General features: G+C 40.7%; 1 protein-coding gene across 1 annotated transcript; it reads left to right on the top strand.

The window, feature by feature from the left end:
• mapk11 (mitogen-activated protein kinase 11) lies at nucleotides 1-15,059 on the top strand. The gene is made up of 12 exons (XM_040035598.1): nucleotides 1-261; nucleotides 6,947-7,076; nucleotides 7,180-7,238; nucleotides 7,466-7,577; nucleotides 9,319-9,348; nucleotides 9,654-9,701; nucleotides 9,794-9,908; nucleotides 10,022-10,093; nucleotides 10,498-10,577; nucleotides 10,790-10,868; nucleotides 11,058-11,231; nucleotides 12,367-15,059. The coding sequence occupies exons 1-12, from the start codon at nucleotides 149-151 to the stop codon at nucleotides 12,438-12,440; spliced, it is 1,086 nt and encodes a 361-aa protein (XP_039891532.1). The 5' UTR covers nucleotides 1-148; the 3' UTR covers nucleotides 12,441-15,059.
• The last annotated feature ends 19 nt before the right edge of the window (nucleotides 15,060-15,078 follow it).

Raw genomic sequence — 15,078 nt, 5'->3', positions numbered from 1 at the left:
CCTGTCACTGGCCGGTGCAGTGCTTGCAGCAGTAGCTTGGCTCAGTCAGCAGACGGCGGCCAATCTACCGATTTCGTCCTCTCGTTTCTATTCTCCCCCTCTTCCCCTTTATTGCACACCTTTTATTTTCTGTAGCAGGCTCGCAGAAATGTCCGCCAGACCGGGATTTTACCGGCAGGAGCTGAACAAGACTGTGTGGGAGGTTCCAGAGCGCTATCAGAACCTGACGCCGGTGGGCTCCGGAGCTTACGGCTCGGTGTGGTGAGTGTGTGCGTGTGTGTGTGTGTGTGTGCTGTGAGAGTGGAGGGGCGAGGCTGAACAGTCACAACATTTACGGTATTTCTGTTCATGATGCATCAGTAGACTACAGCGCTTTATGTGTGTGCGTCTCTCAGGACCGAGCTGCTTTGTTAACTGATTGTTTGGGAGGTTTTATTGTCTTCACTGCTGTTATTACTGGCGTTTTTTTTATTATCATGCTCACAATATTCAGCAAAACACCTTCAAATTCCATTTCCGCCCCTGTTTTTGTGTGCATGAATAAGATTTCACTGCGTGCACTGATGTCAGCCTTATAGAAAGACAGGCAGGTCTGCAGGGCTTGTTTTTGTCCCACCGCTCACTGTCTGTGGGTCTTATAGCCTGTGTGTGGGAGGGAAAGACAGAATGAGACAGTACAGGAATTTCCCCAATAACCCTCTCCTCACCCCCACCCAGCTTCTACACACACAGAAATAGTCTTGGAAAAAAGTCTCGAATCTTAAGATTTAATTTGAGTAGCACCTCAGCAGATATTCATATATATATGTGTGTGTGTGTGTGTGTGTGTGTGTGTGTAGCACATCTGGAATGGGAACACAGCTGCAAGTTTGATGCTGTATTCCTTGCACCTGCACACTCACTCTCCTTTGTTTATAACCCCCACGCCCTGTGTGGATGCACTATCAATTTTGCAAAATGTAACTGCCTTAGATTTGGATAAATCTGCCTCAGCCGGTGGGATGCCGTTGCCATGGCGATATGTCATGGCATAACCTCCTCTGACAGTTAATATTAATTAAGCTGTTACCAGGAGGCTATGAAAACGCAGACAAAATTGTTATTGTGTTTGTGTGACAGATCCCTGAGGAATAATCACATTGTGCCACGTATTTAAGAGGATTTGCACGTTGCCAGCTTCAGTGGTATCAGTGAGAAATGACTATTAAAGCTGTGAGTAGTCTGAAAAACCTTCCACTACAAACTGATTGATCCTGGCAGCTGAGCAAAACACTTATCTATGAGCCGAAACGCCCAAACACTGTGGAGAAGTTTACAGATATAATATAACGGACCTTCCTCTAATGACTCTAAAAGCCTTATGAGAGGTAGTTAAAAGCTATGCCATCACCTCCACAGTAAACCGGGTAGATACCAAGTGACGACATCACATGACACAAGCATATGCCCACTCAGCCTTTTCAGGCTAAAATGAGAAACTCTAAAATTTTAGGTCAGCGTTGCTAAGTTCCCAAATCCTGTAAGTCTAAACCCAAATCCTGTGATGCTTTGTAGCAAGGAAATAAAAGAGGCAGAGGATATAATGGCAGGGAGTCCAAGTTTCTACAGATGGAGCACTCACTCTGTGCAGCCAGTTTGGAATCGCCTGTCAAGTTTTGATGTGTCATTTTCTGTTTGAGCTTTCTCTGCACAGGCAAAAAAATGTGCCAATAACCGAAACCAAAACCAGGCTGAATTTCCTGCATCTTAGTCTCACTTTATTATCTCCTTCTTACACAGTAGTAGTGGGAGCTTGTGTCCAGTCACACACATATACAGAGCTCATATCTCAGCCCGTTAAACCACACCCAAGATGTCACTGCCTGTGTCCTCACAAAAGCAGTTTATGTCTTGATGGCTAACATCCTCTTCTGTCAGATTTTAATTAAGGCAACATTTGAACTGGGATGGGATGATGGGATGATGGGATGTGCGTCTCCCTCACTTACCTCACGTCGTGATAGAAGCTTTCACAGGAGTACCGAGCATTAGCATCATGCCTATTTGCAGCTTTAGAGTTCTGCTCAGAATAGCAGCAGACTAAAAATGCACAGGGGTGGATCATGACTTTGCCTTTCAGCCTCGAGGTAATACTCACATGGACATTTTTTAAAGTAAGCTTAAGGTCTGATTCCCATTTTGGATACTCATGGTACAAAGGACGCATTATGAAAAAAAGTCCATTCAACACGTATCTTGTCCTTCTTGAGAAAAAAAAATGCCCTAAGCAATGTGGCATTCACGCTTGTAACTCATATTCTCTAAAGGTGCAGTGAGCTTGTGTATAGACAGAAAAGTCAATGCCAGAAGCAGAGTTATTATTTATAGCTAGCTACTGCCACAAGATGCACTTTCTAGACTTCTTCTCTGGTTACATAAAAGGATGGTTATGATTTGATAGACTGTTTTCTTGAGTCTTAATTACTGAAGTAAACATTAGCATTGTGAGTGACTCTCATAATCCCCCCTTTGAGGACAGATTCATGCTGAAAATGATGCATAACTGTTGCCAGTAGGCTACAGATATGAGCTATTCAAACCCTTCCTGGCTAACACACATCACCACAGCCCTGACAGGTGAACTCACAGAACCTGTTCACTCATATTACTCTGGATCATCAAACTATATTGATTTAAATGATTTTTTTCCCTTGTTTATATATAAAAGTGGACAATGACGCCCTCTTAGAGTTAGCATGTAACAGTTTATAGCCAAATGAATCAGTTTATCTGAGGTTTAGTGGTAGCACTTTAGAATAATGTCACATTACTAAGCATTATTAAGGTATTAGCAAGTGTTTAATTCATCCTTTATATAGCATTACTCCTCCTTAGTATGTCATTTAAAAATATTTATTTATTTATTTATAATTTTAGCTAACTATTTAATCCATTTAACACCTATTTTAAGTTAGCCCAGTTCATCCATTATTTAGCTTACTTACATTCTTTAAAAAAAAAAAAGTAATAACCACTTATTAATTACTTATCCATTATCCAACGATCCATTTTTTAAAGCTAAATGCTTCCAACACTTATCAGCCAACTGTTTTAACCCTTTAAAGCCAAGCGTATCGTATTTGATACACGTGTTTTGGGGAGTTTTTGAGACTTCTGCATCATCAGCGGGACTTTTTTTTACCCCCCAAAATGATATAAATTGCATGACACATTTTTAATGACTAAATTGCAAAAATATGGCTAATGTAGCAAATGCGATACAAATGAAAACTCATATGCAGATTAACATTTGATATATTTTTATATATATATTTTGTCTAAAGGTTCAACAAACACTTCCTGGCAGTTATTTCATGGTTCAGGTTTTAAAGGGTTAATCAGCTTTGTTCTAGTTGTTTAATTAATTTAACCATTTATCAACTGTTTTTAGCTATCAAACCTTTCTTCCATAGCAGGTCTCTTAATCCTTTTATCTTACTCACCTGCTTCTCAAAGCATAATTTCTAGACAGGCCAAGTGCGAATGGTTGAGCTTTAGATTATTATACAATTATACAAATACACAAAGGGCATTCCTCCACACACATGCTGACACCGAGTGCTTCCCTGCATTGTTAATGCTGATCTTGAGCTATTGTCACTGACTTTCTCATGGCAAGACTTGATTAGCAAACAGTAGGGGGATGGGGGTTAAGGGTATGGCATCTGTATCTGTCGTGTCGTGATGGAGAGGGGGGGGGGGGGGTCGATACTCAAGCAGTCCAGGTCTTGAAATGTGCACAAATGATCCATGTTCTCAGTGCAATCTCTCGAGAAAATAGGCCGTAGGTCAAGGACCCGACAAGCTCATATAATCCATTATAGCTGGAGCTGAAGAACATCTATCCCCCATCCTTACTGGGAGTAGGGGAATCAAAAGGCAGAATTTAGAGAGAAAATTGGAATAGTTGCATGGAAATACATAAGGAATAACTTTGGAGTACAGACACTAGAGCAAGTAGCACCAAGAATACAAAGCTGTTTTAATAATTTACCATTCACTGCTTCTTGAATTTTGCTGTCATACTCTATGTCTAATATAGCCTCACTGTCTTCTCAGCTTCCTGCCTTGAGCCATAATCCCAATTAATATTCCTTTTCTGCTTCGGTTTCTCGCAACCAAAAAAATGGGACAATTTTGGACCGTTTGCACGAGATTGAACATCAAGACAGAATATATGTTGAGCTGATCAAGGCTGCTTTCATCTCATGTGAGCATATGTAACATCTGTTCACTAGACTTTGGGCATGAAGCCTTGCATTTGGATTACTATGAATAAAACATGACTGCTTCATTTTCTCCTGTCGAGATTGTTATGTCTCTGCTTGTCAGGTTGTTGATTGGAAATTTGATAAATTAGGGAGGAAAAAGCACACTGGGATTCTGAGTTGTTGTGGATCTTGCATGAATAAATAGCATGTGAATGATCGCAGGGTAAAAGCTGTGAAATAAGCTTATTGGAAGACAAATTTAAATGTAGCAGCTGTTTGCGTAGCTTTGCATAATTCCTATAAAAAAATGTAAATAACATAAAATTCTCTTGATGCAGACAACTTGATTTAGCACCATGCAGCAGCCTCCCTCAAATCATTTTTGGCTTTCTCTTAAATTTAATCTGAATATATCACTGTTTAGACTGCTAGCTATCTTATCTATATGAAACATTTCTCCTCATTGCAAAAACAGTTTACTTCCACCGTCTGCGTCTGAGAAACCCAATGTGCATTAAGAGCTGGGATATTAAAGGCATACTGAGACAAAAGGACAGTGGAGAAATCGATGCCTTTGCTAGCTTGTTTGTGTTGAGAATGGTGCATCATACCCATGTATGGAAGATGGCAGGGGGGAAGATATGCTCAAGGCGGTGAGGCCTGCTTTATGTCAGACGGAGGAGGCTGGCTGCTGACCTGGACGTAGCCCAGCTGGGACATCCGGGCTGTCAGCAGGTGATTTGGAGACGGACAGCCGCATGGATGCACTGAAGTGTGCAAAAGTGCAGCAAACTCAAGCACGTAAGCGTTATATATCAGCAGGAAAAGATACAGCAATATTTATAGTATGTATAGGAAAAAAAAAACAGGACACATGCATCATTTCATGGACACCTCTACTGTAACTGTCTGAAAGTAAACAGACGTTATACCTGCTGTTAGCTGAATCTTTGTAGGTCTTAAGGGTAAAAGAAAAAATGTATTAAGCTGCTAAATGGCCTAAGAACATCATCCACAATCTCTGTAGGGAACAGTACTTTTTACCTGCACAGGAGGATACTCAATTAAACAAAGATGTTATGAATTAGAAGAATAATTTGATGCTTTCTGGTTAAAAGTGTTTTCATTCCCTTGGCATCTTAGGTGAGAAGATGAGGCCACTTTTGTCTATATACTAATCACTAACGTACACAGGATTTCTAAAGCTTAACATGTAGGCACCATCATGTCACCAATCACTTTACACAGTCCCACTCTGAAGCCTTGATTTATGCATTTGTGACTTGATCTTGTTGTGTTTCTGGAAATCAAGGACGCTACACAGTCATATGGTAACAACTTCCCAATTACAAAATGAAAAATTCTGAATAAATGTACTATAACAATGTAATAATAATATATTAAATAAAATAAGACTTGAGACTAGCAATTGAGACCATAAGCTCACCAGGAAAATGATAACTGAGGTCATGAATCAACTGAGCTTTAGGATAATTTTCCCAACGACGTCTGTGCAATCTAACCTCCTTTTATGTCACTTTCCGGTTACCTCAGAAGTCAGATGTCGAAACTTGGGAGTGAAATCTCTCTGAAGTTAGTGAATTCCAGTAGTAAAGCTAGAAAAGCGAGAAAAAACTTGCTTAGTTCTTAGCAAGGTAGAGTTATTCAAGTATCACGAGTAATAGAGCATACTACTTTTTTGCTTTTAGCTTAAAACCACTACTGGAGCACATTCGTGGATAGAGTCGAGTCAGTGCTAGCCAACAGTGGCAGCACAGATTAGTTTTAAAGCTTTACTGCTGTTTATGCTCACTTATGCAACTTTGGATTGTTAGCTCAGGGTTGGCGGGGCTGCTCTTTCTTTCTAAGTATGAAATGTGACTTGAAAGGGCGTTCCAGATAAAGAAATTCAGACTTAATCTGGAATGCGGCACTGCGCCCAAAGGAGTAACCCCCCCCCCCCCCTCCGCTGGCTAGTAGACATAATGCAGGTTTTAAAGCACTTAGCTCTGGCTTTACTTATCAGAACAGGAAGCTTTGTCCATCCTTTATGTACAGTATGTTATCATAAACCGGAGTAAAACATTTCATCCATGCTGCCAGATGTAAATGATATTTGCTTTAAAATGTCAAATGTTTACAGTCGTTTTATTGCTTCAGTTGTTTTGCAAGTGTTGTTCATCACACAAATTTTCAGGTCATAGTTCCTTTTCTTACTTCTTGGTCTATTTTTGCAATGTTATGCATTGTTACTCAATTCCCACCCGCTCTTCCTGTTGGTCTGTTCCACCCTCTGATGGCTGTATTATTATTCTTTCTAAGAGCGGTTGCAAAGCTGGCAGGCCTGAAAAGACACTGGCACCACAAAGGCATTCAGCATGAGCCGCAGCAGGGCTCAGTGTTCAATATGCGGAGTGACATCTACATTTCAAAAGAGGCAGATGAAAAAAAACCCCAGCAGCACTTTTACAATATCTGACATCCTCGCTTCCCTTGTTCCACCACATCCTCTTTCACTCACTTCTCCCGTCTGCTTGCGTTTCAAACTCTTCCAGCCCGTTTCTCTTTTTATTTTCAACTTTCAGGCATTCATCACAGCGTGAAGTAGTAGCTTAGCCTAGCTCGGTGTGTTAATGGCACTGCATTTAAGTATATCCACACACATGTTAAATGCTTTATCTGTTTGCTCTTTGCAGCTCGGCGTACGATGTGGTCTTAAGGCAAAAGGTTGCGGTGAAGAAGCTATCCAGGCCTTTCCAGTCTCTCATACACAGTCGCCGCTCGTACCGGGAACTCAGGCTTCTCAAGCACATGAAACACGAGAATGTTAGTGCTCCTTATAAAAATACCCAGAGACAGACAGACGTGGCTCTCTGAATCTTTTTCGCTCCGTTATTGATCCGCTCTGCTTCTGTTTCTGTCTCTGCAGGTAATAGGGCTGCTCGACGTCTTCACACCTGCTGCCACATTAGAAGACTTCAATGAGCTGTAAATCTTTGTTTTTCCCTCGGTGTTTTCTACAAGCTGTCCAGCTGTCCACCTTTTTAGATATTTCTCTTATTAGAGGGCATACTGATGCATATATACAGGCAATCCTAGGGGGATTATAGGCTTGTAGAGATGTCAGATGGTTGCTATGGCAGCACCTCCATGTTCTCCTCTGAACTGAAATGCCCTCCCCCATTCACTCATGCAGACTCTCTCCTCTTTTCCAGCTACCTGGTGACTAACCTGATGGGCGCAGACCTCAATAATATAGTCAAATTTCAGAGGTTGTCAGATGAGCATGTGCAGTTCTTAATTTACCAGCTCCTCCGTGGCCTCAAGGTAATTTACTGCATCACGAGTATCTCCTGCATGCCACGCTGCAACATGAATAATCAGCTGTGTCTGTTTTAATGCCAGCAGACACATGTAACAGCAGCGAATCATAGACTGTATACAAAAGACAGACAGACTCTGATTTGAATACACAAACCTGGAATTTTGGTCATCGCCATCTTGTTTTTTTCTTTCTTTCTTGTTTGTTTGTTTGTTTGTTTGTTTGTTTTAACTGGAGATCACTTTTTTGCATGTTTGTCACACTTAAATGCTTCAGGTCATCAAACAAATTTAAATATTTAGAGAAAGGTAACACAAGTAAGCACAAATTGCCGTATCTAGGTCACAAACTCTCCTCTCCTTAAATTCTCCTTCAGGATGTTTTGACAGAAAGCCCCAGACCATCACACTACCACCGGGACTAAAACATTTCAGAAAGTTCAGCTTTTGTCTTGTCAGTTCACAAAAGTCTTTTTGGCAAATGCGAGACGAGTCTTTCTGTTCTTTTTGGTCAGCAGTGGTTTTCTCCTTCAACTCTCCCATGGATGCCATTTTTGCCCAGTCTCTTTATTGTTGTTGAACCATGAACTCTGACCTTAACTGAGAAATGTGAAGCCCGTCGTTCCTTAATGTTGTTCTGGGTTCTTTTGTGACCTCCTGGATGAGTTGTTGATATGCTTTTGGAGTAAATTTGGTCGGTTGGTCACTCCTGGGAAGCTTCACCACTGTTCCAAGTTTTCTCGATTTGTGGATAATGGCTCAAACTGTGGTTCAATGGAGTCCTAAAGCCTTAGAAATGGCTTTTTAACCCTTTCCAGACAGATAGATGTCAGTAACTTTGTTTCTCAGTAGTTCCTTTAGATTGTGGCGTGATGTGTTGCTTTTTGAGCTCTTTTTACCTGCTTTACTTCGTCAGACAGCTTCTATTTAAGTGATTTCTTGATTCAACAGTCCTGCCAGTAATCAGGCCTGAGTGTGTTTAGCCAAACTGAACTCAAATTTTCAAAACATGGCGGTTAATTACAGTTAATCAATCATTTAACAAGAAGGGAAATTACTTTTTCACACACGACCAGGTAGGTTTAGGTAACTTTTTTCACTTTATCAAGTTCATTTTCTATATACTCAGGTTATCTTTGTCTAATATTAAAATTTGTTTGACAATCTGAAACATTTAAGTGTGACAAATATGCAACACACTAGGAAATCAGGAAGAGGGCAAACACTAGGTCCACCTTTAATCTGTTGATGCCTAAAACGTGCTGAAGACTGGCTGAAAAAAACACATCATTTCTGACATTTTTCTGGTGACTTTATATAGCAAGACATTCGTTCTATACATCCCATTATGTTTGTTTTTGTTTTTTGTTTTTTAAAAAAGTTCAATATGCTTTAGGGTGATTGACACACTGCTACCATAGGGTACCACTGACATGTGACTTCAAAAAACAAAAGATGGTGGATGGCGAGGCTTCAAAACAGTTCTGTGAAGATCAAATAGATAACTTTTGATCATTTATATACAATGTAACATTGAAATCACTACACTGAAGTGCACACAGACTTTGAAATCCACAATTCCAAGATTTGCCATCTAACACTGAATCATCCAGCTGCCTGTAGATGCTGGCTCTTCGCTCTCCGATAGACAAAAGAGGCAGAAAGTTAAATTCTGAGCTGCACTGTTGACCCCCATCTTCTCTCTCTCTCCTCCCCCTGTACCCCTGCCACGCCACCTGTTGAACAGTACATCCATTCAGCTGGATTGATCCACAGAGTGAGTTCCTTCTTCTTGCCTTGGTCAAGAGACCACTGCTGCACTTTGGTGGTTGAAACGACAACATCTTAAGCATTTTCCTATTTCGTTTCTTAAAATGTTTTAAGGTGATAAAATCACCTCCAGACTGTCCGGCATTATAACATAAACATGTTTCATTGGGTGAAATTCTGAGAGTACATTTCACATTTTGAAAACAAAGTTGATCAGAAAATGGGATAATGGTTATTTTACTCATGCTGCTGAGTTTCAGATATGTTGTAATTCTTGTGATGTTTCTCTATCTATTTAACCAACGTCTTCAGGACCTCAAGCCAAGCAATGTGGCAGTGAATGAGGACTGTGAGCTTAGGGTAAGACTGGTCTTTAGTTTAACCCTACAAATGCTACATTACACCCAATGAAATCCATCAATCTGGAAATAAAATGTTCATCTGTCCTACAGATCCTTGACTTTGGCTTAGCCAGGCAGACAGATGATGAGATGACAGGTTATGTGGCGACTCGCTGGTATCGAGCACCAGAGATCATGCTCAACTGGATGCACTACAATCAGAATGGTAAGATGCCATCGAATGAAAGACACCGAATGAGGTTTTCAAAGCATTTCGCATTTGGCAGCAATAAAATGGGCAAATGCTGAATGGCTGAACCTGTAGTGTTTCTGTTTCAGTTGATATCTGGTCAGTGGGATGCATTATGGGAGAGCTACTGAAGGGAAAAGTCCTTTTTCCCGGCACTGACTGTATCCTTATCATCGTGGCGTGAGTCCACCGCAATTTGCAGCTTTTCTTCTCTCTTAGTGGGAACCTTCCATTGCCTCTTTAAACCGCCCCATGGATGCGGACCTCTTGTGGATTTGCATTACAATCATAGGCCTTTCTATGGGGGGAGCTGCTTCAACAGAGAGAAACTGGGGAATGAATAGGAGCAAACACAAAAGACTGAATTGTCTAGGCTGTTGTATTCAGTGTCTCGGAGGGGCTCTAAAACAAATTTGATTTACTGATCTTTCTGTGCTGTCAGGCTTCGAGATGTCTTTTAAGCAGCGATCTGCCTCGGTATGTGAAAAGATACCCTAATGAGCCAAATCTTGCAAGTTGATGACTTCCGCAAATCTCGATGGCCCTTAACTCCTCCTGTACTAAGATATCGACCAGCTGAAGAGAATCATGGAGGTGGTGGGAACTCCGACACCAGAGCTGTTAAAGAAGATCTGCTCTGAACATGTGAGGACTCTACAAAGAGATTGGGAATGTCAAAATAATGCTTTCCGCAAAAGCTGTTTCTACTGACAAAAGCAAACTGCTCTGATTGATTAGTCACTCCATTGACCTGGCTGTCAGTATGTCTGAGTGTTGGACATAATTGATCACCAGTGGTTGGACATGTTATCCAAATTGTGACTTGCCAGGAGTGTAACATTGGTGTGTATTTGCAGGCACAGAAGTACATCCAATCTCTGCCCTTCATGCCCCAACAGGACTTGGAAAAGATCTTCAGAGGGGCAAATCCACTGGGTGGGTGATGGACTGCAGATTGGATTATCAGCTTCTCAAATTCAATTGAAAACCATTAAGACTCTGCTAAAAGTAACTCTCTCCAGCCTGCAAATTTGAAATGCATTTTAACCATATAGGCTTAAATTAAATTTTGGACCTCCTGCTATTTCCTTCTTTCATTTGTCTAGTTTTTTGTCTCTCTTTTAGCTGTTGATCTGCTGAAGCGCATGCTGGTTCTGGACTGTGACGGGAGGATCTCAGCTAGCGAAGCTCTTTCCCACCCCTACTTCTCCCAGTACCATGATCCAGATGACGAGCCAGAGGCCCAGCCCTATGACCAAACACTGGAGAGCAAAGACCGAACTTTAGAAGAATGGAAAGGTAAAGCCTCTTTTTAAAATTTGGTGATTTTATGATTTAAAACAGCTGACAGAAGATACCATACTCACGTCTTACCTGAAACACAGAATTCTGCTGTAGTCCCTGCTGTCAAACTAGAAAATATGACTATGAAAGACATTTGTCGGGGTTTTAGATTCGTGGTGCCAGTAGCAACTTCCTCTTCTGCAAATAAAAAAGTACCATTTGAAATAAAAGTCTGTTGGAACGAGAAGACAATATATTCAAGCTAAACTGATTTTCACATTTCATCTTGCATGGGTGTTGCAGAAATGCACCATCTAAGCAATATGGTGCAATATTGGAGGCTAGTATTCACCACAACACCACCTGCCTCATACTGTGCTGCCAAAACAACTCTGACCAGCCAGGGCATAGACACGTGACATCTGGGAAAACCTTGTGGTGTCTGGCAAGAGCACACTGGCAGCTAATTCATGGGGTCCTGTGGGTGGCAGGACGGGGCCTCTGTGGATGGAGTTTGTTTTGGCAAAACCAACAGAGGCAGTTTGGAGAGTTTTGAGCCTGGGTCTGTGCCTTGGGCTCTTTTTTCATCGTTGCCAAATCATTCTCTAGCAGTTTTAGGGGGTGTAATGAGATGGATTATTCTGCAGGGGGGGCAGCACTGTCATGCCTATAGCCCCACACGGTCTTGATCTTAAAACACCATCTGTACCAATGTTATGGTGGGTGGTATGTCTGTGAAAGGTTCTCAGTCATCCAGGCCATCGTAGTCTAAGGAGCGAGGAAAGAAAGCAGCTGGACTTCTTTAGTTTGGTGAAAACTAAAGAAGGCAATTAGATTGGAACACAGGAATGACCCTCGCAAGGACAATCAGGGCAAAGCACTTGGCAAAAGTGGAAAGGAAAAACTTCCTTTTAACAGGAAGAAACTTCCAGCAGAACCATGACTGTATATGTTGCTATATTGGACTAATATAGCAACCTGAAGAAACTTTAAAGTATGCACATTATATTGTCCTGTGTTGTTGCCATGAAACATCAAGAAGGTGCTTTTGCAATGTCACAATTTCTATTGTTTCTATCGTTACATTCCGAATATTGAGCAGCACTCCTAACAGTGTTTCTTCTCCCTTCTTCTTCATTTACATCCACAGAGTTGGTATTTGAAGAGGTGAACAGCTTCAAAGCATCTGGCAGCAAGACTGACAGCCTTCAGGTGGAGCAGTGAGACCTTTACTGCTCTGCCTCCTCCTCTGCTTGAAGAAGGACCATGTAGTCAATAAATGCAAGGAGGGCTGGAAAAACAAGCAAAGGAAATGACTGTGTTTGATTTCCTGTCATGAGTTTGTCTGAGCAGCAGGGCAGGATGGTCTCCATGGGATCACATGTGAACATTACTATTACAGGGAACATTTTCGAGTTTAAAAAAAGGATTTCACCAGTGCAGAAAGTTGCTTCCTGTTATGGTTCCGCTCACTGAGGGTAAAATAAGGAACTGCTCAATATCAGGGGCCACGGAGGACGTGAGGATTCATGTGAGGAAGCAACTTTAAGAAACTGAACTTTGTTTAAAGACCAACAGAAGGTGTGGGAGGAGGAAAAAAAATGCACACTAGGATTTCCAAAGCAACAACAGGAATGCTGTGTCATCATCAAGACGAATGCCATAAAGCTTTCATATATAAAAATCATGCTTGCAGTGATACCATTTCACATCACAGAACAGCTTAGCATTTAGCCTGCATACTACTGATGCATGACTTCTGTGCATTTTATTGTTAAAGCATATTACTGGTGGTGTATTATAACCACTGCTTACTGTGTCTGCCACACTGCTATTAAACCAGTTTGGGGTTGAGAAAGAGGCATTACCAGGAAATGTAACCAGTGTTTCACCTCCTCTGTCTTTGTAATTCATGTCTGAAAATGTTCTTCCATGGATGAAAAGTCATCCCATCCTTACAGAATAGTAAACACCAATTGTGCTATTAATTAGCAAGATAATTAATATATGCCAAAGCTGAAACAGAATGATTGCCCTGCAGATCTGTGTTTACAGTGTGAGTCTCTTTCCTCATATACAGATTCCGCTGTCAACCGATCACCTGTTGGCTTTGGCCCTGCTCCGTAAGGTCTCTCTACTGCTCTGCTGTCTTATACAGATCCCCATTTGTGTTTACAACTGTTAACATTACAGACATTGTGCAAATTGTCAGAATCAGTTCCCAGAAGGTGTCTAACAATGCTGGATAATAATCTGTTATGCAACTTGTAGCTTCATCCAAGCATTGACCGGTCAAACACCACAGACTGATGATTCACAGAAAGCAGCCATATTTGGCTGCTTGTGGCAACCAGGGAGCTCATTAGTCATCTTTCATGTTACCTAAGCATCTTTTTCTTTTCTTTCCATAATTCTTGGATCATCTCTTTTTTAACCTCCATTACGTGTATTTTAGTTTGCTGCAGTTAAAAGCTTGGTGCAACATTGTAACATAAATATTCATGCTTAGCAACTCTGACTGGAAATATTTGCGTAAGCACACAAGCCGAACGCATATATGCATTTTTCTAACAAATGGCTGACTTCCCCACTGATGTGTCACTCATCTTGCCACAAACTGGAGTTTCAGTTCTCGTAACTTTTTTTCTTTTTTGCTGCTGCTGCTGCTGTTTTAATAATAGCATGGTATTAAACCACTGTAAGCACAGCCAACAAACCACAGATTTTGCCCTGAAGGTCAGTGAAAATATCAAGTGAAAGGTATTTGAAGTTGAATGCAACAAACTAAATAATAGGTTTAAATTGTAATTGAATCATTTTAATTGTCCATGTTGAACAACAGGATAAGAAGCAAAGTAAGCCAGTTAAACACTCTATTCACATTTATATCTGACTGCTGCTGATGTTTAATTCAATATGTAAACTATGTTGACAAATGTTGGCTAGAATGTCAGGTATAAAACAAATAAGTGAATTGGCTTGCCTTCCGATGTCAGGTAGTAGCGCAGGCATTCACGAGACTAGCTAAGGTGAAACTGTAGCTGTTATTGTAGCCTAGTTAGGTTTTTTAAACTAGCTAGAATAAATGTACTGATACAGTTCTGTCAGTAAAGAATGGTCTATACACATCATTGGCACTTATTTAAGGTTTAATATTACAGCATATGAATTGAATTTTAGCATGTGTCTTGACAGATAAACCACTCCTAGCTACATGAAGTGAATTGTATCCCAGACTTGCTCACATGTACGCGGGCATTTTGGTAAACATAGCTTCTTTCTCTGCATTTGGCCTTTTGTCCACTCATAATTAAGGTAAATGAGTGTGACACTGTGATTTTTTTTTTTTTGAATAAAATTTTTTTTAACAACAAAAAAGCAGAAAAACGCTGTTTTAAAAAATAACCATGTACCCGTGGACATATCCATATGTGCTCCATCGCAGTAATGCAAAGTCTTCTGAGTTTCTTGATTCAATCTGCTCACGTTAAACTCAACCAGCAAGATTACTTCTGCGTGAAGAATAATTCTTTAAGGACACAAGAAAGAAAGTTTATTCTTTTATTTTTCCTTTCTCCCCCCCCAGATTGGTTCACACTGGAGTGCTACATGTAGCCTTTTGTGCAAGTTGTCCACTAATACTGGATGAAAAATGTTGAATTTGAAGTCTAAATTAATCAAAACTGTGTCTCAGTCAAGGTGTGAGCTCTGAATGTTACAGTGTTATGTGCTTATGTTGTATATGTGGTGGATTTAATTAGCAACTGCAAACTGAATGTATATGTATGTATGTATGTTTGTTACAAGTTATGACTTTTGAATACATGGTGGCGTGTGAGTCAACTGTAGTCCTGAGTTTCAA

Source organism: Simochromis diagramma, unplaced genomic scaffold (assembly GCF_900408965.1).
Source record: "Simochromis diagramma unplaced genomic scaffold, fSimDia1.1 OVJJ01000816.1, whole genome shotgun sequence".
In the NCBI taxonomy this organism is placed as follows: Eukaryota; Metazoa; Chordata; class Actinopteri; order Cichliformes; family Cichlidae; genus Simochromis; species Simochromis diagramma.
The sequence above is the reverse complement of the archived record's forward strand: the minus strand, read 5'-3'. Positions and strand labels throughout refer to the sequence as shown.